This window comes from Chiloscyllium plagiosum, unplaced genomic scaffold (genome assembly GCF_037043375.1).
Source record: "Chiloscyllium plagiosum isolate Xiang-an unplaced genomic scaffold, Cpla_swu_hap1 HiC_scaffold_35, whole genome shotgun sequence".
Lineage (NCBI taxonomy): Eukaryota > Metazoa > Chordata > Chondrichthyes > Orectolobiformes > Hemiscylliidae > Chiloscyllium > Chiloscyllium plagiosum.
This window is the reverse complement of record NW_028270173.1, coordinates 7622634-7644758: the sequence shown is the minus strand read 5'-3', so window position 1 is coordinate 7644758 and position 22125 is coordinate 7622634. Positions and strand designations below refer to the sequence as shown.

General features: G+C 41.9%; 1 protein-coding gene across 2 annotated transcripts; it reads right to left on the bottom strand.

The window, feature by feature from the left end:
• Nucleotides 1-1682: 1682 nt before the first annotated feature.
• Nucleotides 1683-16420, bottom strand: LOC148140014 (zinc-binding protein A33-like). 2 transcript variants are annotated; one of them, XM_087979190.1, is made up of 6 exons: nt 16199-16420; nt 13591-13686; nt 12825-13058; nt 7580-7602; nt 7372-7487; nt 1683-3981 (listed from the first exon to the last, which is right to left on the bottom strand). In XM_087979190.1, exons 1-6 carry the CDS (start codon nt 16379-16381, stop codon nt 3362-3364), a joined length of 1272 nt encoding a protein of 423 aa, XP_087835316.1. In that variant the 5' UTR covers nt 16382-16420; the 3' UTR covers nt 1683-3361. The 2 variants fall into 2 exon arrangements, with proteins under 2 accessions (XP_087835316.1, XP_087835317.1); XM_087979191.1 differs by lacking the exon at nt 13591-13686.
• Between the last annotated feature and the right edge of the window lie 5705 nt (nt 16421-22125).

Sequence of the window (22125 nt, the reverse complement as noted above, 5' to 3'; positions counted from 1 at the left end):
TGTCTGTTCTTGTTCCATGAGTGTTGTTTAAGTTATCTGGCTATAGCATTGAAGTCCAATAAAGTAGTCTCAGATTTTTATTGTAAGAATGCGTCCAGGAAGGTTAAAGGATTGTAAAATCCTATATAAATACCCGTCAGTCCAGAATTGTGGAACATGCTGCATTCAAACTGCTGGGGAGCCAACATCAAGCTGAGTGTCTCTTTCTCCATTGAAAATATTTCCATTACAACATGAAAAATAACTAACTGGCTATTTGATACTCATGTCGTCCTGTTGAAATTCATCAAAGGTCCTTCAACAGCACCTTCCAAACCCACAACCACTTTGATCTAGAAGGATAAAGGCAGCAGGTACTTGGGAAAACCACCACCTGCAAGTTCCTCTCCAAGCCACTCACCACCCTGACTTGGAAATATACCACCGTTCCTTCACAGTCATTGGGTCAAAATCCTGGAATTCCCTCCCTCCTGACATTGTGAGTCAATCCACAGCAAGTGGACTGCAGCAGTTCAAGAAGGCAGCTCACCATCACTTTCGTATGGGCAAATAGGGATGGGCTATCAATGCTGGCCAGCCAGCAACGCCCAAGTCACAGAAATGAATATTAAAAAGACACTGCATCAACACTGATATTGTTGACGTAACAATCAGTTCTCATCATTCAGTGTTGCTAAAACCAGTGCAATAGTTGGAACAACGTTTATATTGTCAATGGCACTTTGACATTCTTTTGTCTATTCAAATTTCTTGCTTTGTTTTAACCATCGTATCAAAGGAGCCACGACAGTGCTTAAACTTCTGATAAAACCCACTCATGCCAATATATTGCAGAATTTCACATTTGGTCTTGTGTTTAAGTTGGAGAATTGTCAGAACAACAGGGAACATGTCAACATGGAAAGGAAGAACTCAAACATTGCAGATGCTGGAAAACTGAGATAAAGGCAGAAAATGTTAGAAACTCTCAATAGGTCAGTAAATAGCATAGAGACAATGGACACACTAATGATTCAGGAAAGACAAAGTCACAACAGGTACAGATTACCTCAACAATACATGTTCACCACAAGACCCACACCCTTCCTGTCTCAAGAATTACTGTGACATCCATCAATTGAATCACATTCATAACTTCTTTAGTTAGTCCCAAATAAGGCAGTATGCTCCAAGAGTCTTTCTTTCTCTATAGAAAAAAACAGGCCCTTTCCAGGACCTCAACCTTTCATGATATTTACTAATGACTTAGATAAATGAATAGAGAACCATGTAGCTCAGTTTGCAGATGGTACTAAATTGGGAGTGACAGTTAGAAGCTTCAAAGTAATTTGGAAGGATAAATTCTGTGGGTTTGGAAGGTGCTGTTGAAGGATCTTTGATAAATTTCAGCAGGATGACATGAGTATCAAATAGCCAGTTAGTTATTTTTCATGCAAACCTAAATTGGAGCATAAAGTGGGTGAGTATGAAGTCAATGATGAGAAAGGATCAAACCAAAAGAGTGTAGAACTAGGAACTCCACAGGAAGAAAGAGATTTGAGAATCCACAAGCATGCAATATTTGTAAAAACAAAACCTGTTGAAAATATTCGGCAGTTTCAGCAGTGTCTGGGTGTTAATATATATCTTTGGTGACGATTTGCCAGCTTTTGCACACAAATACTTGACTCAGTCCTGATGGCTGTCTGTTTTCTGTTATTTATTCAGTGCACACAATACACAAAATTTTATTCGTGACACAACCGAAACATGACATTTTACTATAAATTCTGCGTTTTATGATCCTGTTCCACAGCTACCTGATGAAGGGTCAGCACTCCGAAAGCTAGTACTTCCAAATAAACTTGTTGGACATTAACCTGCCATTGTGTGATTTTTAAATTTGTCCACCCCAGTCCAAATCTGCACCTCTACATCTTGCCTAGCAGACCAGTCTGATCACTCCTATTGTCTCTGTCCCAGAAAACTACACAAACCAAGATTTCTTTTATCAAGGACTCAATGGAGCTCCCCTACTGAGTTCGGCAATCTATTCTATAGATTCTCTTATGATTGTTATGTGCCTCAACTGGTAGTGTTCAAGTTGAATCATAGAATCCCCACAATGTGGAAACAGGTCCTTCGGCCCAATAAGTCCACATCAACCCTCTGAGGAGTATCCCACGCAAACCCATTCCCCATTACTCTACATTTACCCCTGACTAATGCACCTAACCTACACATCCTTAAACACTATGGGCAATTCACTTAACCTGCACATCGTTGGATTGTGGGAGGAAACTGGAGCACCCGGAGGAAACCCACACAGATACAGGGGGGGAGAATGTGCAAACTCCACACAGACAGTCACTCAAGGCTGGAATCAAACCCGGGTCCCTGGAGCTGTGAGGCAACAGTGCTAACCACTGTGCCACTGTGCCACCCTGTGATAACTGTTCCTGCCCACGTTAAGATTCTGAGAGAAAATGTTGAAACAGACGTTTCTTACCCTACAGGGTGTAACACTCAGGTCCTCCAGCCCACCCCATTGCCACCTCCTGCACCAGCCCCCTACTCCCCAACAGCTTGACAGTGAATCATGGGTCTTGTTAGACTGGTTTGTCTGACCCCAACACTCTTTCTTCATTCCCATGCAGTCTTCAGTTTGACTAACTAACATTCTCATTTCCACTTGGAGATTTTTTTTTTGAAGAGCTGACAAATGTGCTGGACAGATGTCAGTCGATGGATATTGTTTGTGTGAACCTCCAGAGGGCTTTTGATAAAATCCCACACGACAGGTTGTTAGCTGAGGTGGAAAAGAATGAGACTGAAGGCAAATTAATGACATGGAAAGAATAATGGTTGAGTGGCAAAGAGTTGGAATAATGAATAAGTGCCCAAATTGGCAGCACATGACTAGTGGTGTCTCCCAGGGATCTATGGTGGGGCTTCAATTATTTACAATACTCATCAATGACTTTGATAATGGAATTAAAATTTGGAATGAAATATCCAAATTTGCTGACACAATTGAGCAGGATTGTACCAATGGCCTGCTCCTATTCTTATGATCCCCTGTGTTAATTAACACCAAGTGCATCCCCTTGACACAGAATCCAAGAACTGACTAGTTGTTCTAAGATAAAATGTTTTGGAAATTAAAGTATCATGTGAGGATAATTCAAAATTGAGATTATCTATTCGTGGAATCCTGTTGTGGAGGAGGCCATTTGGCCCATCAAATCTCTTTGAAAGATCTATCCAATTAGTCCCACTTCCCTTCTCTATCCCCTCAGCCCTGGAAATGGTTCACCTTCAAGCATTTATCTAATCCCTTTTTGAAAATTGCAAAAGGTTTTCCCAGACTTCTGGGTATTTATCAATGATGTTTCGGTATTTTTGGGACTTCTTTGCAACTGTTTTGTTTGAAAATAGGGACAAAACCTTCATCTTCCTGGATTGTTACTCTCCGTGGACAGATTGTCAAGGGGTCTGTGTTTTTACTCCCATCAGTGAGTGAAGAGCTGAAGAAGGGATAGAGTTTCTCAGTGAATGTCCCAGTGAAAGTATAAATGTGGGTCTTGTTCTCTGAGTTATAAAAGGACACCTTCCCTCCCTCATAATCCAGACAGACACGGATTTTTTTCATGTTAACACCAGGCTCTGAGCGTTTTGATGATGTGTCACCAGTCCTGTTTTTATTCCCATCTCTCAGCTTCACAGACCAGTATCCATTTCCTGGAATTAAGCTGAAGGCCTCCTTCCTGTTGATGGACTCATTGACTACTCCCGCCGCCCACTCTGTCTGGTTCCCCACCTCCACCTCCCAGGAATGTTTCCCTGATGTAAATCCCTCCAATGCCAGGACCTGGACACTCCGAACAAATCTCTCTGGATTTCTAGGAAGCTGCTGTTGTTTCCCATTACAACTGACGGTGCTCAGGTCCTCAGACAGGAGAAGATCAGGATGAGCTGTGTTAGAGTCCAAGGTGATTGGAGCTGGGAACAGAGGAACACGGATAGAGTGTTAGTCACACTCACTGTAACTCTCACAGCAATTGGAAAAATTAGCAATAAATCAGGATTAGAAATTCATTCCTGGAGAAGCATTTGAGAAAGAACAGGAGGAAATGGGATGCTCCATCTGGAAAAAGGTTTTACCTCATGGGCACACTTTGCACTGAGGTTGGAGAAGTGGGGGAGAAGGATCCCCTGATTAACTTGTGTGCTTCCGTACCAGGATTCCCTGATTCTGGGAGACACAGTGTGTGTACAAAGGAATGGATAATGAGAGTGTGCATGTATGAGAGACTGTGTGTGTAAACTAGAGACACAGTATGCTGGTAAGTATGCAGCATGTGTGAAAGAGACAGTGTTTTAGAGACACAGCATGCACACTGTGTGTGTGTGTGTGTGTGTGTGTGCATGTGTGTGTGCATGTGTGTGCGCATGCAAGTGAGAACGAAACATAGAGAAGATTGTGGATTGGATTTATTAACTAGCTCAGATTCCATGAAACCAGAGAGGAAGCAAGTCACCAAGAACATAACAAGATCCTTGATCTCAGTGGGAATGGAAGCTAAACAGAGGAAGGATGGGCAGGCAGAGCCAACAGAGTGTTTGAGAGAATCATCACAAACTGAACATAGGTGACACATAGAAAAATGAGGCGGGCGCGCGCGTGGGTTTGTGTCTGTGTGTGGATGTGAGTCTGGGCGTGTGTGTTTTTGTGTGAGTGCATGAGTGTCTGTGTGTGTGTGTCTGAGTGTGTGTGTCTGGGTGTGAATATGAATCTGGGTGTGTGTGTTTGTGTGTGTGTATGACAGTGTGTTTGTGTATGCCTGGGTGGTTGTGTGGCAGCATCTGTGTCTGTGTGAGTCGGTATGTGTATGTCTAAGTGTCTGTGTGCTTGGGTATGTGTGTGTGTGTCTGGGTGTGTGTTTGTGTGTGTGTTTCTGTATTTGTGTATGTCCATGTTTCTGCGTCTGTGTGCATGTGTATCTGTGTCTGTGTGTGGTGTGTATGTATCTGTGTGTGTGTGTCTGGGTGTGTTTGTGTGTGTGTGTGTCTCTGTTGCTTAGTAACACTCTTTCCCTAATATACTTTGCTGAGTGATTTCAAAAGATGTTTTTAGTGGCATTAGAATACATTTTACATCTGAGCATGAAATGTAATCAGGATGATATTTCCATACTTACACACTTTTAGAATTGGTTCTCATCACTTAGGCTCCTTAGCCCAAAATATCTTTGGCAATATATTGCAGGAGCATAGATCTCCAGCTCAGTAAGTTCAAAGTAGGGGAAATACTCAGCAAGTGTGACTTCCTGAATGTTCCTCGTCATTTCTGGGGGGTTTGTATAACACAGTGTATTGTGATCGAGAACAACATGGGATGAGGAAAGTGTTCTGACTATTATAGAAACACTATTCATATTTCATTGACCAAATACATAATCATTACATTGAGTGAAATTCATCATTGATGAACAGATATTTGTGCAGATTTCAACACCACGTCAGTTTGATTTTGGTTATGGCTGAATATTAATATCTTAAGCCAATGACCTTTGCTCCATCATCATATCAGAAGTAGGGATGTTCACCAATGATTGCACAATGTTCAGCACCATTCCCAACTCTTCAGATACTGAAAGAATCTACAGTCAAATGCACTTAGATCTGGACAATTACCAGGCTTAGGCTGAAAAGTGGCAACGAGCAATTATGCCATACAAATGCCATGCAACAACCATCTCAATAACAGGCAATCAAACCACTGTCCCTTTACATTCCATGGCATTACCATCAATGAATCCCTCACCTATCAATATTCTTAGGGTTCACCTGGACCAGCCATATAAATACAATGGCCACAGGGGAGGGCAAAGGTTAGGAATCCTGTAGCAGATTAAGTCCCTGAATGCCCAATGACATTATCATCATTGAATCCCCTGCAATAAAGATCCATTGACCAAAAACAAAATTGGGTCAGCCATATAAACATAGTGACCTCAAGAGCAGGTTAGGAATTCTGTAGTAAGTCACTTTTTTCCTGACTTCTTAAAGTCTGTCCACCATCTAAATGGCACAAGGCAGGAGTGTAATGGAATACTTCCTACTTGCCTGAATGAGTGCAGCTTCAACAATACTCAAGCAGCTTGATGCCATCCAGGACAATATTGATTGGCACTACTTTCTTGTTTGATTGGCAACTAGGAATGGGCATTAAATATTGGCCACGCCAACAATGCCCACATCCCACAAGTAAGTTCAAAAATGCATTGTAGTGTTTTCCAGTCACTGTCTGAATAATTACAGCCAAACTGTAAATTAAGTGCACATATATGGATTTAAAGTTCAGTAAGTGTGGAAATCAACCTACCTCTTCAGATAACAGGAGACAACATTAATCCAGACATGGTTAGCAGGAAGGTAAGGGGGAAAAGTTTAGCATGTCAGAGGATTGTTTCAGTTTCAACAGAAATTTCAAAATCAAAAACAATTTGATTTCATTGAATGTATTTCTCTTTGATGCAGCATGGATTTGGTCAAATTTAAAGGTTCTGTGAGATACATAATCATGTAAAAGGCATGTGGTCTAACATTACTGTGACATTCAGTCACTTCTGGGTTGATATCTTTAACACAGGAAAGCAGGATATTAATGCACCCGAATACAGTTGATTTATCACTTGTTTAACTTAGTTCAGCACCCACAGCAGAAGGTAAATCATGGGTCAATCCAGCAACAATAAACTTAATCTATGTATCATTTAATAGGTTTATTTTCCAACAATTAACTCATTGCTTTAGAAAATAACTGTCATTCATTACTTCCAATGTCCCTGGTCTCTAATATTACTAAAGATGTGGGGGCGTTGGACATACAAAAGGTTTGATTCCCAAATGTAGTTAGTCACTGTTTGATTGTGAACTTTCAGAAAACCAGCCTCCTGTAAAAGCAGCAGGAAGGTTCAGTTTGCAAATATACCTCCATCCTGCCCCTTATATTTTGGACCCATCCACTCTCACCTAAAGCTGAATCCCAATTCAGGTGGGAAATAGATTCCCGATGCCAAGACTTCAGGATTTGGGATGGGGGGGGGGGCGATGTCAGGGACACATCCATGGGATAGATGGAAGTTCAGCAGATCCCACGTCTATTCCAAAAATAACTGCATTGGAAATTCTGGTCCTGGCTCATTATTCGGGAAAAAAAATGGCAAAAGGAAGTATCCATCAATTCTGGATTTTCTCAGAAAACTGACTGAAATGAAATCGCATTCATTACAAAGAGAATTAAATATTTATTATAAAGAGACAGTTCCCTTCTGCTCATAAATATGAGAGTTGTTGAAGAGCTGGTGTCAGGAAGCTCACACCCACCTGTATTAATCACCGTCAGCATCTTTTTCCACACTCTGTACTGCAGGGAGCCAATGTACTTGCCCACATTTATTAAAGGGTAAACCTTCTGTGGCTCTGGGAGAGTTTGCTTCACTCTGAAACAGGAGACAAAGGTCAGTGTTGGGTCATTCCAGGGTGAGAAAGGAATCATGAAAAAAAATCTTAAAACAAAGGTGTAAAATTATACCTTTCCTTTGATTCCAGAATTTTCTGTGGAACAAGAATAGCAATTAATATTCATGGTACAAAGACATTTTATTATACAGGTATAACAGAATGGGTTCCATAAAAGAGTACATTTTAATTAATTTGCTTGGTTTCTATATACACACTTTGTTTCCTTTTGGGGATGATTGGAAGAACTTGCAGACGGATCAATAACTTAGTGAACCGCATCATGAATCCTCCTTCGACAGTGCTGCTGTGGGATTGACTCCAGAACCTGCAGCTTAAAGACAGAGGGGGCAATCTTACAGTGGCATGAATGATGTGGGCATGGACCGATAATTCGATAATGCGATAATTCCAGGGAGGCCCATACTGATGTTGGCAGCAATGGTACAACATGTTATTGCTTTGCCCAGGCAGCAGTGAGGAGGTAATTGACTGGGGGGGTGGGGGGGGGGTGGGGGGTTAATGCTTGTTAACCACCTTTGTTCATGGCACAACTGTCCTCATTAATATTAAGCCCCCCATCCTACCAAACACACCAAACAAGATCAAGGTCAGGAACACACAGCAAGGAGACCCGGGCAAACACTTGGCAGATTCATCTCACCATCAAGAGTGTGGAGCTGGAAAAGCACAGCAGGTCAAGGAGCATCCGAGGAGCAGGAGAATCGATGTTTCGGGCCCTACATCAGGAATGAATGGCAAATGCCCGAAATGTCAATTCTTCTGCTCCTCGGATGCTGCCTGATCTGCTGTGCTTTTCCAACACCACAGTCTCAATTGTCATCTCCAGCATCTGCAGTCCTCACTTGCTCCTAGGTTCAGCTCATGAATGACCTCTATGTTGGATAAGAGACACCAACATCTCATGGCAAGCTTCATAGGCATCGGCCACACATACCCTATATCCACGGATGTTGGCATACGACATATGCCTGCTTCTAAGAACGCTCGTGGCACATCTCCGATCCACTTCCAGGATGGTTCAGCACTTCAATGCTGCACCTCAGGGTGCACTGGTAACTCTCATTGTAATGCTGCAACAAGTACACTGTGTGTTCAGGAATACACATCCAGCTCATGAACTGCACCAGGCTGCATTTCCAGGCTTTTTGCTCACTGTCACAATTCTCAGTCACTCTGCACTTACCTTGATCCTCACAACATCCCTCCCTTGTATTGCCTCACCTTGTCCCTTGGTGCATCAGCCCCTCAGCCAGAGATCTCACATTCATATCACTGCTGTCTTGCAGTGCTATGTATCACAGACACAAATCCCAGAAGCTTTTCATGGTTTCCAGCAGGTCTCAGCCAGATCAAGGGACAATCGCGTTTGGTCAGGTGATCCCATCGCAGAATGTCAAGTCTCCAATACCAGACTGGGCCCTACCCAGGGATGGTCACAGTCAGAATCCTCTCCTCATAATGGGTGAGGAGCTGAACGATGAGCAGCCCACTTACCGTCTTTGTTCCCCACTGTGGGCTGTTTTACCTCCTCGAATAAGACAGAGGCAGGTATGACAGGAGATGAAAGTGGATAATACAGGTATGTTGCTGCAGGGAGGGAGGTGTTCCAAGTGAGTGAGTACGCAGCACAGATGATGTGCAGACTTAGTTGCACTGGGGGTTGGGTTGGAAGAGGGTGGACAATTCAGAAGTCACACAACACCAGGTTATAGTGCAACAGGTTTATTTGGACTATGACCTGGTGTCATGTAACTTGTGACTTTGTGCACTGCAGTCCAGCACTGGCACATCCACATCTTTGATAAGGGTGAGTATGGAAGATGTTACAGGCAATACTGAGAGGGGTGGAGCATGAGCCTTGGTGGGAAGTAGGTGCAGTAGCAGAGACAGAGTGACTGCGAGGTATCATAATTACACGGGCAGAGTGGTGGCAGAGTGACGAAGGTTACTGAGCATTTTCCTACAATGCTGGTAATCCTCCAGACAACTGAGACTGCACTGACCCATGTGGCAACCTCGGAGCAGGCTGGCCATGGTCTGGTATGGCAGCCTTCCCTGCTGGTCTGGGCGGCAGGAGATATCCTACGTGTGTAACAGGCTGTGTAGCAGGAACTCCAGGTCCCTCGTCACCGAGTGGGCACTGCTCTCCCCCATCCTTCCACGCTCGGGGCCATTTCAGCTCAGTGTTCAGGGCAGCTCCAAATGGGGGGAGCTTGGTCTGGGTGCACAACAGCCTTTTAAAGATGGCATGGGCACAAGTGATGCCGATGCATTCTAGATAGCCGCTGATTGGCCAGTGGTTTCAGAAATGGTGTTTGGTGAAGTTGGCTGGAAATCAGACATGAGAGACACCACAGGGGCAGGGGAAGTTATCAATGAAAAGAGTTTGGGAAAATTTGGTGAGAAATCAGCTCAACTTCAGGGAGAGAAACCTTTCAAAAAAACTGGCATATCTTGAACTTGGCCAAAAGTTGTCCCTTCAATCCAAGGACAGAACTGACTGTGTCACAAATCAGCCACTTCAAAGGCAGGGTGGTTCTAAAACTGCAAAAGTCCTACTAAAAGATAAATAGGACAAGGCCCCGAGGGCAAGAGACAACTGAGAGCTGACCAAAACTATCAAAGAATTAGATTAAAAAGTGCAACTTTTTAAAGAAAAATCTGTCGACTCAGAGGCTGCATGTCTGTATGAAGAGACGACAAAGGTCATCATTATGAGGGAGTCACCAAGAAATCCAATTGGGAATTCCCAAAGTGGTTTGCGGCCCAGAGAATGACAGGAATCGGGAACTCCCTGGCCCAGCAAGTTGTTGAGGTGAATCGATTTTCAAAGTAAAGGGAAAAGAGTGTAAAGGGAATAGAGCTGGAGGAAATAGGAAAATGAGAAAAAAGGGAGCTGTTTAATTGCAGCATAAATACCAGAGGAGGCCTGTGGTGCAGATTACCTGTTTGTGTGCTGTCTGTCCTAAGTAGTTCTGGGTAAACTGCAAGAACAGGTCTGGCCCCATCCTCACTGCATTGTGAAAATAATACAAATTCCTCAATCCTACTGTAAGACAGAAGTCACAGAGCTGCATTCCAACCAGATTGCTAATAGCAACAGAATAATTATAGCAAACAAGTAGCCCATTCAGCCCATCTCAGCCATTCAGGTGTCTCTGCTTTTTTCATCTTTATTCACTCATGGGATGTGGGTGTTCCTGGCTGGGCGAGCATTTATTGCCCATCCTTCGTTTCCCCTTGAGAAAGTAATGGTGACCTGTATTCTTGAATCATTACAAAGTTAAAAATCACACAACACTAGGTTGTAGTCCAGCAGCTTTATTTGGAAGCACTGGCTATCAGAGCTCCAAAAGCTGGTGCTTCCAAATAAACCTGTTGAACTATAACCCGGTGTTCTGTGAGTTTTAACTTTGTCCACCCCAGTCCAATACCAGCTGCTCCACATCATGAATCATTGCAGTCCATATGGTATACGTAGACTTACAACATTGTTATGGAGGGATTTTCAGGATTTTGATCCAGCAATATTGAAAGGACTGCTCCATGGGAATCTTCTGTCACCCTTCCTGACCTAACATCAGCATTACATTGCCCAGTCCTGTGTCTCCCTCATCTGCAATCTAGCTTCCCCTCTGAATGTATCTGTAATCTTCATCTTAGTTACTGCACGTGTAGAAAATTTCACATTCTGTTTGCTCACTGACAAAGCAAGATTCTCCTTGAATTGTCACGAGGGTTATTTGTCATTATATTTATCAACCAAAATGCTGGTCTTTTTCACAAGCGGCAACATCTTTTCTCCATCTATCCAATGAAATCCATAAAGATCTTGAAGGCCTCTATCAAATTGTGCCCAGTCTTTTCTTTCTGAGCTGACCCAGTCTGTTAAATCTTTCCTGATCAGTATCCCCTCTCCTTTCTGGTATCATCCTCATCATTCATTTCTGAGCCTTCTGCGTTGCCTGTAGATGCTCTTTATCAATGAAATAGTTGGAGTAAGGGAGGACATAGAGAAAGGGTCAGTCCAACAGCACAGAGAGAAAAACCAAGGCTGTTGAGTAGAGCAGAGATGAGAGCAGGTAAATATCAACCACATTGTTCAAGATGGAACACAGAGCTTCACAGATGTTATTTGTAACTAAGGAAACAGGAGGGAAAATATATAAAACACAAAAGGATTCTATCCACAGTGGGCAATGCTAAAGGGCCATCCTTCAGCACCTTTGCATCACACATTGCCCAATCAATACGCATTTAACCGTCACATTTATTCATCCCTCTGACAATTAACACATTGGTATGGGAACATTCCAGAGATGATTATCTAAGAAGACTCCAATGGGAAAATCCCAGCCTGAAGATTCTAAATGTAGTCAAGGAACCCAAGTTAAGAAGGCAAACTTAAGGAAGTAATCATGATTTGGAGATGCCGGTGTTGGACTGGAGTGTATTGAGTTAAAAATCACACAACACCAGGTTATAGTCCAACAGGTTTAATTGGAAGCACACTAGCTTTCGGAGCGCCGCTCCTTCATCAGGTCAGACTATCACCTGATGAAGGAGTGACGCTCTGAAAGCTAGTGTGCTTCCAATTAAACCTGTTGGACTATAACCTGGTGTTGTGTGACTTTTAACTTAAGGAAGTAAAGTTGTGAAGTAGAGAAGTTCTATTAAATCTCTGTGGTCTCAGTGGAGCCTTTGTTAAGTCACATTTAAGTACTACACATATATCCCTTCAGATAAAACCACGTGAAAATAGGAGCAGGAGTAGACAATTTGGCCCATCAAACTGGCTCCACGATTGAATTAGATAAATGATGTTTTTTCTCAATTCCATCATCTCACACTATCCCATAACCCCTTGATATCCTGTGCATGTTGGCTTTGACTTCCCACTTCTAACCTTACTTTCTGAGGAATATTTGCCCACCTTATTCCTCCTACCAAAGATCATTAATATTGCCCAATACTTCAGCGCAATCCTCTTGTATATTAGCTTCACTGATCAAACTGTGAATGTTGAAATTGTTCCATTGATTCCAGCATCCAAACTGTGTACACAACTATGTAAGCAATGCACTGTAGAAAGCTGCTGGAGATACTCAGTAAGTCATATCATGCAATGTTAACATTTCAGGTCTGTGACTTTCAGTTCTGAACCCTAGCATGGACCTGACTGAATTTGATTTTGTGCAGTAAAATAGGAAACAGTCTCCTTGGTTTTGGTGGCACAACCTGCACAGTCTCAAAGATAGTGTCAAAGAAAGTACAAAGACAAATAAACAGTTTACCGTTAAGAACTTAATGCTGTCCTGTTCCCTCAGCTCTTGTTCAATATCCTGAACAGTGACTGAAAGTGATGAGATTTCTTTTGTAATCTCCTCAATCCTTTCCTTCATCTCCCGACATTTTTCCTCTTTTTCTAGTTTCAGATCTTTCAACACAATCCTCTCTTCCTCACGGAGAAACCGGTGAAGTTTTTCAAATTCAGCTTTAATCTGTTTCTCTGTCTTTACACCTTGATCCTTTGAGAACAAAGATGAATTTGAGAAGAAAATTAGCAATTGCGAAAAAGGTGATGCAATTCTTTTTGTAAGAACAGAAGAGAGAAAAATATTCCTTTCGGATGTGAAATCTATATTTTTTTTAATTCATTCTCAGAATGAGGCCATCGCTGGTTACATCAGCACATATAACCCATACGAGAGGATAGTTAAGAATCAACCACATTGCTGTGGGCCTGGAGTCACATGTCGGCCAGACTAGGTAAGGATGGCAGTTTCCTTCTTTAAAGGGCATTAGTGAACCAACAATTGACGATGGATTCACAGTCATTATTGGACTTTTATTTCCAGGTCATTATTGAACTCAAATTCCACTATCTGCCATGATAGGACTTGAACCCAGTTCCCCAGAACATTAGCTGCGTTACTGGATTATGCCTGGTTGACAGAGACAAAGTGATCATTCCATCAAAAGGGGCTCACATTGCAGATTGAGCTGCATACAACTTTTCAAAGACAAACAAAAAGTGATGCATATCATAAAAGAAAGTACCTGAATGTGGCTTAACGTCCTCTTATAGTCATTTCTTACAGCATCACATTCTTTCTTCTTGTCCTGGACCGGCTTCAGTAAGCTTCGAAGTTCCTCCTGGTCAAAATACGTTACACAAACACCCAAAGATCAAACACCATTCAGTAACAATAATTCTTAGCTTTCATTTCAATGGAAGATTAAGCTGTGATCCAACTGAAATCTTTAAGTTGATCATGGTTTGGAGAGGGTAGATGGAGAGAAATGCTAGTTTCTGACATCTGGAGAAGAGGGCCTAACCTTAAAATGAGGGAGAGAATTCCAAAGGCTCACAACCCTCTGAGTAAAAATAAAAATTCTCCTCATGTTGGATTGGAGTGGCATCCCCCTTATTTTTAGCTGATCCCCGGTTCTGTGCTGTCCCAACAGGGGAGTCATCTTAGCCTCCTATCTCTTTCAGTAGTTTGTGAGTATCAATGAGATCACTTCTCATTCTTCAAAACTCGAGAGAACATAGGCCCAGTTTTCCCAAACTGTCTTCAAAGGACAGTCCTTCCATTCCAGAACAAGTCTAATGAATGGTGGAACCTAAATAAAAACAAAATACTGCAGATTCTGGAGATCTGAAATAAGAATAAAACATCAGCAGGTCTGGCAGAATCTGTGGAAAGTGAAACACAATTAAGGTTTCAGCAATACTATACTGGATTCAAAACATTAACTCTTTCTCTCTCCACAGATGCAGACGGACCTGTTGAGATTCTCCAACAATTTCAGCTTTTGTTTGCTGCTGATCTCTAGCATCTGCAGTTCTTTGTTTTACTTGAGTGAATTAACTTGTTTTTTTTTTCTCACACTCATCTGAACATGGACCCAGGAATTGGGGGAGATGAGCCAAAAATGTCTGTCTTTAAAATCTGATTTATTTTCATACCCTGAATATTTCTAAAGTTACAGCAATAACCATAGGCTGATGAGATTGTTTTATTAACAAATTCATCAAAGTACTGCTTGTGGAATTGTGATTATTGATTTAATCCCTTAGTTTCTTCCAACAAGTTCATTCCACCCAGCCTTCCCATTTCATTGGCTTCCTTCAGTTCCTGTACCTCGGTGAAAATGTGTTGCAGATTGTATTCATCTCTCGATAAGAGGTGCTGAAGATTCCTTCCTAGGGTCAGAGGATATCTAGTTTTATCACTGATTGAATCCAGTTTGACTCACTCACCCATGAAGGGTTTCTCACCTTCTCATCCGTTGCAATTTCCCATATCTCTAAGCTCAGGAATGCTTTGGACTAACAGATACATCTTCCTATCTCTCCACCTCCCCACTGTACCTGTTTTTCCCCTTTATCACTATTTCACAATTGCACAATAAGCTGACACCTTCAGGAAGCATTCTCAGCTGTTTCTTTCTCTATTTCTTCTGTTGTCTCTTTCTGCTGTTATTTTTTTTAACTTCAGTCATTTAACATTACTTCTATCTGTTATCTCTTTTTAAATGTTTCATAGAAACAAAGAAAATAGGAACAAGAGTAGGCCATTTATCCAGTAAGACCATAAGACATAGGAACAGAAACTGGCCATTCAGCCACGAGTCTGTTCAGTTATTCAATCATGGCTGATAATTTCCCACTTTCTCCTACACCTTTAGCTCTATGAACTATATCTAAGCCCTTCTTGAAAGTATTCAAAATTTTGACCAAAATATTCAAAATTTCTGTGGTTCACCACTCTCTGGCAAAAGAATTTTCTCCTTATCTCAGTCCTAAATGGCTTATCCCATATCCTTAAACTGTGACCCTGGTTCTGGGTTCCCCTGTCATTGGGAACATCCTTCCTGTGTTTACTCTGTGTCATTCTGTTAGAATTTTAGAATTTATTTGAAAACTCCTTCTAAACTCCAATCAGTACAGTCCTAATCGATTCAATCTCTCCACATATGTCACCCCTCACAATCAGTTGGACTTCCTTCCCTTTCATTTTTACATCCTTGCACTATTTACACCATTGCACCTTTTACATCCTTGCACTATTCTTTGCTTCATCTGATGGTGTTCAGTTTCAGATGTGGCAACTTTGTTAATTAATTGGGTAAATTTCCTTTTTTTAATGATTAGAGTTTTGAAGCTTGCACCTCTTTAAAATGGGAAGAGTTTTGTTACGTCTTTTTCATTTGGGCCATGGTGCATTCATACAGATTGCAATGGCATCACTTTTTCCTTATTAAACTTCGAAGGCGTTTGCTTATTAACTCAGAAAATGGCCAGAGGATTGAACCTGTTCAGTTTCCTGCTCACTGTTATTGCATTTGCTTGAAATTTTGAACTGATTGAGAGGCTTTGGTAAAAGGTATGTGCTGATAATAACCACTTCTAATCTGAAACATACTGTAAAAAGAGATTTGGCTTTGCATTTGGAGGGCTAATTGACTGACACCAGTCTAACTCGTCAACATCTCTAGCCTTGCTCCTTGTAGCAATGATACATGTGACAGCCCATGGAGTGACAGAATAACTAAAGAAATATAAATGCATTATCAGGACTGCCTTTAGCACTGAGTGACACTCAATCCAAGTCAATGACAATTACATTCTGTTTCTCTATTTGACGAGATAACTCCTCACCTTAAATTCTTCAGTCGCTTCTTCCAGAGGCAGCAGCTCATGGCTTTGGTGGCTTTTTGAACTTTGACAAACAACACACATGGGCTGATTGTCAGTTTTACAAAATAGCTTCACCTTCTCCTTGTGGACACTGCACAGCTCCTTCCGTTGTTCACTTTTTAGCTTCTCCCATATGTTGGCCATCTCAAAGGGTTGCTCTGGCTCCAAGTGAAATGGTCCCCACTGAAAAGTAAAACACTCTTTTAAGTTCCTGTCTCTGATTGCCACAGCAACATTGTAAGACACAGCCCAGAAAAGGGAGGGAGTAGTGATTAATATAAATAGATTGTTGAAAAACCAGACTGGTTCATTAATTGCCCTGAGGGATGTTGGCATCCAACTCTGCCCGACCTGAGCATGTTTTCCTATGACTGTGTAAAAAGAACATAAAAAAACTGATATCAGAAAGGGCCAGAAGACACTGGAGGGACAAAAGTCAGAAAATTCAAACTGAGGCAAACCAGCAACTCACTAAGTTTGAGAGACAAGAAAAGGTTTAACAATGACAGCTTCAGGGGACTGCTGATTGGGCAAAGTTAATCAGTACATCAAGGAGGTGGTGATTTGATTGGTTTGTGATTTTTAAAAAAGTGCATTTTGTTTGAAGAAAGGATTAACTGAGAAACAACAGCAACAGCCTGAGAGGACTATAGAATGGGCCAAAGAGAACTAAAAATAAAGAGAACTAAAAGAAGAAATGAAGGGATAATGGCAGGTAAAATAAAGGAAAATACAAAACTGTTTAACACAAACATTAAGGATAAAAGGATAACTGAGTAAAGAGTAGGGTCCAGTAAGTATCACAGCAATAATTTGTGAGTGGAGGATGCACACGTGGTTCCAAATGAATACCTTGTGTCAGTGTTCACTAGTGAGAGGAATAATGTGGGTATCAAAAAAAGGAGAAGGCTTGCAACGTTCTTGCAGAAATTAGCACAGACAGAGAGGGGGCTCTGTGTGGTCTGATAGACTTAAAAGTAGATAAATCTGCAGACCTAGTAAAATGTGTCCCAGGCTGTTAAGTGAGGCAAGAGAGGAACCACCAGGGACATTGGCAATAATTTTCAGCTTCTCTCTGGCCACAGGAGAGGTGTTAGAAGATTGCAGGACAACCGATGTCTTACCATTACACGAGGAGGAGCAAGGGATATGCCAGGAAACTCCAGGCCAATCAAAATAATTACAAGAAGAAATTCTGAGGGACAGAATTAATCTGAACTTGGAATGGCAAGGAGTAATCAAGAACATCCAGCATGGTTCTGTTAAGGGGTGGTCATGTCTGACCAATTTGATTGAATTTGTGAAGAGGTAACCATGTGTGTAGTCTACTTGGACTTCAGCAAGTCTTTTAATAAGATTCCTCATGGGAGACTGGGATAGCGAAGGTAAAAGCCCATGAAGTCTTGAGAAAGTTGACAAATTGGATCCAGAATTGGTGGATTGGCAGGAAGCAGAGGCTGATGGTCAAGGGCTGGTTTGTATCCAGTGGGTTTCAGTAGGGAACAGTGTTCGGGCTTTTGCTGTTTGTGATATATAAATAATTTAGGTTTGAATGGAGGAGGATTTATTACTAAGTCTGTGGATGATACAAAAATTGGTGGGGTGCTAAATAGTGAGGACGATAGCCTTAGATAACAGGACGGTATAGGCGGGTTGGTGAGATGGGTTGATCAGAGTCAAATTGAACTCAATCTGGGTAACTAGGAGGTGATGTACTTGGGCAGGGCAAACAAGGCAAGGGAATACATGATGACCAATAGGACTGTGGCAAATACTGAGAATCAGAGGGACCTTGGAATGTGCATTCACTGGTCTCATAAGGTGACAAGACAGGGAGATAAGTACTTAAAAAAGCATATGGGATACTTGTCTTTATTAGCTGAAGTATAGAGTTTAAGAGCAGGGAGGTAATGCTGGGACTGTATAAAATGTTGGTTAGGCCCCAGCTATTGAATTGTGTGCTGTTCTCAAATCCACGTTATAGGGGGGAGGTGACTGCACTGGAGAGGATGCAGAAGAGATCTTCCAGGAAGATTTCTGGGCTAGAGAGTTTGGACAGATTGAGGTGGCTTTCCTTGGAGCAGAGGAGATTGAGAGTGGACATGATTGAGATGTATTGAATTGTAAGGGACATAGACAGGGTAGACAGGAAGAAACTTTTCCCCTTGATGGAGGGATCAATAACCAAGGGGCATAGATTTAAGGTAAGGGGCAGGAAGTTCAGAGATGTGAGGAAAAGCTTCTTCATCTGGAGGGTGTTGAGAATCTGAAACTAACAGCCTGAGGCAGAAACCCTCATGACGTTTAGGACGTGTTTCGATGTACACTTCTGAACCACGGAATAAAAGGCAAAAAGTCAAGGATTGGAAAATAGGAATAACAAGGTGGTTGTTTTGACAAACACAAACTCAATGGGATGAAGGACCTTTTTTTCGGTGCTGTAGACCTCTGTAACTCACCAGTGACATCATCCATAGAGGAGGCTAGTCCAAATTTGAACATTTTGTCGCTGACTCACTCATCCCATCAGCAAGAAATTTAAACGTCTGCATCTCTGGATGGTCTGCTCCAATGGTGGGGAAAAGCTGCTTTCAGTGCCACAGAGGGCATGCAGATAGAAGCTCATCCTGGGGTCAAACATGATGTTGAAGTTTCAGACAATGTGCTTTAAGGTCAGCCAACTACTATGTATGGAATTGATATTGAAGACATGGAGATTGCAGTGGGACTGGAAGATGTCAATCATTGAGAAAGACAAATGTAATATATTACAAATGCTGCAATCTGAAACCAGGCAGGGCAAAAAGAAGGAGGCAGACTTTAATGTTACGTTTTTCTTTATTCTTTCACTGGGAAGTGGGTTTCACCGTCAAAGCAAGCAATTGTTGCCAATTGTAACTATCCGTAATTAACTGACCAACAACTCTAACCGTCCCTGAATTGAACGGCTTGCTCAACCAATTCAGATAGCGGTTAAAAATGCACTAACACCACTGTGGGTCTGGAGTCATGTGTAGGCCAGACCAGGTAAGGGTGGCAGATTTTCCTCCCCAAAGGACCAATGTGGTTTTGTAACAATTGATGATAGCCACCATGGTCTCTATTCCTGCTGATAAATTTTAATATTCTCAACTAATGAGCTAAATTTAAATTCCATCATCTGTCATGGTAGGATTTGGACCAATATCATTAATGTCACCTTCTAGGTTGCTAATCACTCTTCCCCAGAATGTTTTAGTGTTTCACTGGAAATAATTTGAGGTATAAAAGGTTTAAAAGAATTCACTGACAACAAAATAGGGTGCTATGGACCAAACCAAACACCCTCAAAGTATATTCAGAAGATCGCCTAGACCCTAACTTCTTTATTATTTTAAAGGTACACGCCAGGCTTAGCGGTCTGGCTGCAATTTGATTGGTCAAACTACCACTTTTGAAACAAAACACACTTTATTCATATACCACGTTAAAATACAACAAAAGAAAGAAGAAATTGGAATAACTTAACTCTTTTGGAAAACTTAACAAAATAACAGATTATTTAACGATTAATATTCCAATATAGTAATTTGGGTTGAGAGTGTGGTGCTGGAAAAGCACAGCAGGTCAGGCAGCATTCGAGGAGCAGGAGAATTGACGTTTCGGGCATAAGCTCTTCATCAGGAATACATAGTAATATCATACTCGGCAAAATAGTAGGCAATATAGCAATATCCCATTGACACACCCTTGGCAAAGGACAACTCAGTAAAATAGATTGTCTCACCGGCAGTCCAGAAGGAAAAACATCAACATTCTGAGAGAGAGAGAGAGAGAGAGAGAGAGAGGGAAGCATGCTGGAACCCAGCTTCACGACTCCAGCAAAAATGACTGAAAAGCTAAAATTAAAAATCCTGACTCTGGGGGAGCTTGAACCCCACCCATTCAGGCAGCTTCGATTGTTCCACCTCGACAAAAAAAGCCAAGTCCTCAGAGGCTGTTTACTGTATTAGGTTCAAATAGACAGCTCATCACTTCTGACTTAAAATCACTCTTCAAACAAAAGGACAAAATACACCTCTTAAAGCCCCAGTACATCACTATAGAATGTAGAAGAATGAAAGGGAAGGTGCATGGTAGATTGAAAGAGGGGAGATTAAATGGCAGAAGTGATGATGGCTTAACGCATGAAATCAATTTAAAAACAAAATATCTTTGAGACATTGAATAGTTATAGTACACAAGGGGATTCAGCTCATTTGTGACAGCTCTCTGCAAGAACAATTTAGCCCCTCTCATTTCCCTGATCTTTCTGTGGCTCTGAAGTCCATTTATCTCCACTTAGAATGCAGTTCCTCTTCTGAAGCTATGATTAGAGCACAAACATTTGTAAGGCCGTAAGAGCTGCCAGAGAACGTGGTGGAGGATGGTACAATTTCAACATTTAAAAGGCATCTGGATGGGTATGTGAATAGGAAGGGCTCACAGCAATATGGGCCAAGTGCTGCGATATAGGACTAGATTAATTTAAGATATCTGGTCAGCATGGATGAGTTGGACCGAAGAGTCTGTTTCTGTGCTGTCCATCTCTATGACTCTAATTTAAACATCTGTGAGAAAGAGTTGTGGTGGTTTCCTAACTGCAAGTGTAGTTTCAAATAAGGGGCAGAGGCAGTTGAATAAATAGCAGCACTTGGCAATAAATGTACTGGTCTGACTGGAGTTACAGTTTTAGGAACACATGACGAATGGGGCCAGTGGGTTTCAATTTCAAGTTTCTCTGTTTTTTCCATCTGGGCATTGACTTCCTGCACTATCCTGAGGGGCACAAATGGGCTGTGCTGAAAGTGTGGACTGGATTTCATAACTGGATCCTGCCTTAATAATCCAGTCCTGATATTTTGAAACATTTTCAGGAAAGTTGAAAAGCAGGAGATTCCTCAATTAATGTGAAGTTGGGGCAGAACAAGGATTGATTCTCCAAGTATCAGGGCAGCCTGAATACCGAGGTGATGGTAACAAGGTAAAATGGAACAGGTCAACGTAAGAATAGAGCCGGGCTTTATTTTGGGATCATGACAGGTCGGGTTTCGATCCTGGAAAGGGAGGGCCCAGACAGAAAGGCCGTGGGTCCTGTTACACAGACAAACTAACAGTAACATGCTGTGCAAATGGTCGACACTGTCTCAAACTATTTTAATCAAACATATTAATCAATGGAAACCTGCGCCCCTCTTCTAAGTGATTAAAGACTTAACAGTAATGTCGGCTTGTTCAATGCATCACATCAGTTGTATGACACTTTGATCTTCTACTATAAATTCTGTGTCCTATGTATTCTGCCCAACTAGCTTACGGAATAAGGAGAGATGCTTATTTTTTAGATTAGATTAAATTAGATTACTTACAGTGTGGAAACAGGCCCTTCGGCCCAACAAGTCCACACCGACACGCCGAAGCACAACCCACCCAGACCCATTCCCCTACATTTACCCCTTTCACCTAACACTACGGGCAATTTAGCGTGGCCAATTCACCTAACCTGCACATTTTTGGACTGTGGGAGGAAACCGGAGCACCCGGAGGAAACCCACGCAGACACGGGGAGAATGTGCAAACTCCACACAGTCAGTTGCCTGAGGTGGGAATTGAACCCAGGTCTCTGGCGCTGTGAGGCAACAGTGCTCTGGAGCCTTGTATTTTCAAATAAACCTGTTCGACTATAACCTGGTATTCTGTGTGATTTTCAACTTTCTCCACCTCAGTCCAACACCTTTGGAGTGGCATGGTGGCTCAGTGGTTAGCACTGATGGTAAAAACAATGACTGCAGATGCTGGAAACCAGATTCTGGATTACCAGTTCTGGAAGAGCACAGCAGTTCAGGCAGCATCCGAGGACCAGCAAAATC

Excerpts from the sequence above, each read along its gene's own strand:
- LOC148140014 (XM_087979190.1), bottom strand. The coding sequence starts at position 16,381 with ATGGCCAACATATGGGAGAAGCTAAAAAGTGAACAACGGAAGGAGCTG. Across the intron at positions 13,687-16,198 it reads AAGCGACTGAAGAATTTAAG|GAGGAACTTCGAAGCTTACT; the intron begins GTGAGGAGTTAT and ends TATTTTGACCAG. Across the intron at positions 7,603-12,824 it reads ACAGCATTAAGTTCTTAACG|AAAATTCTGGAATCAAAGGA; the intron begins GTAAACTGTTTA and ends CTTGTTCCACAG.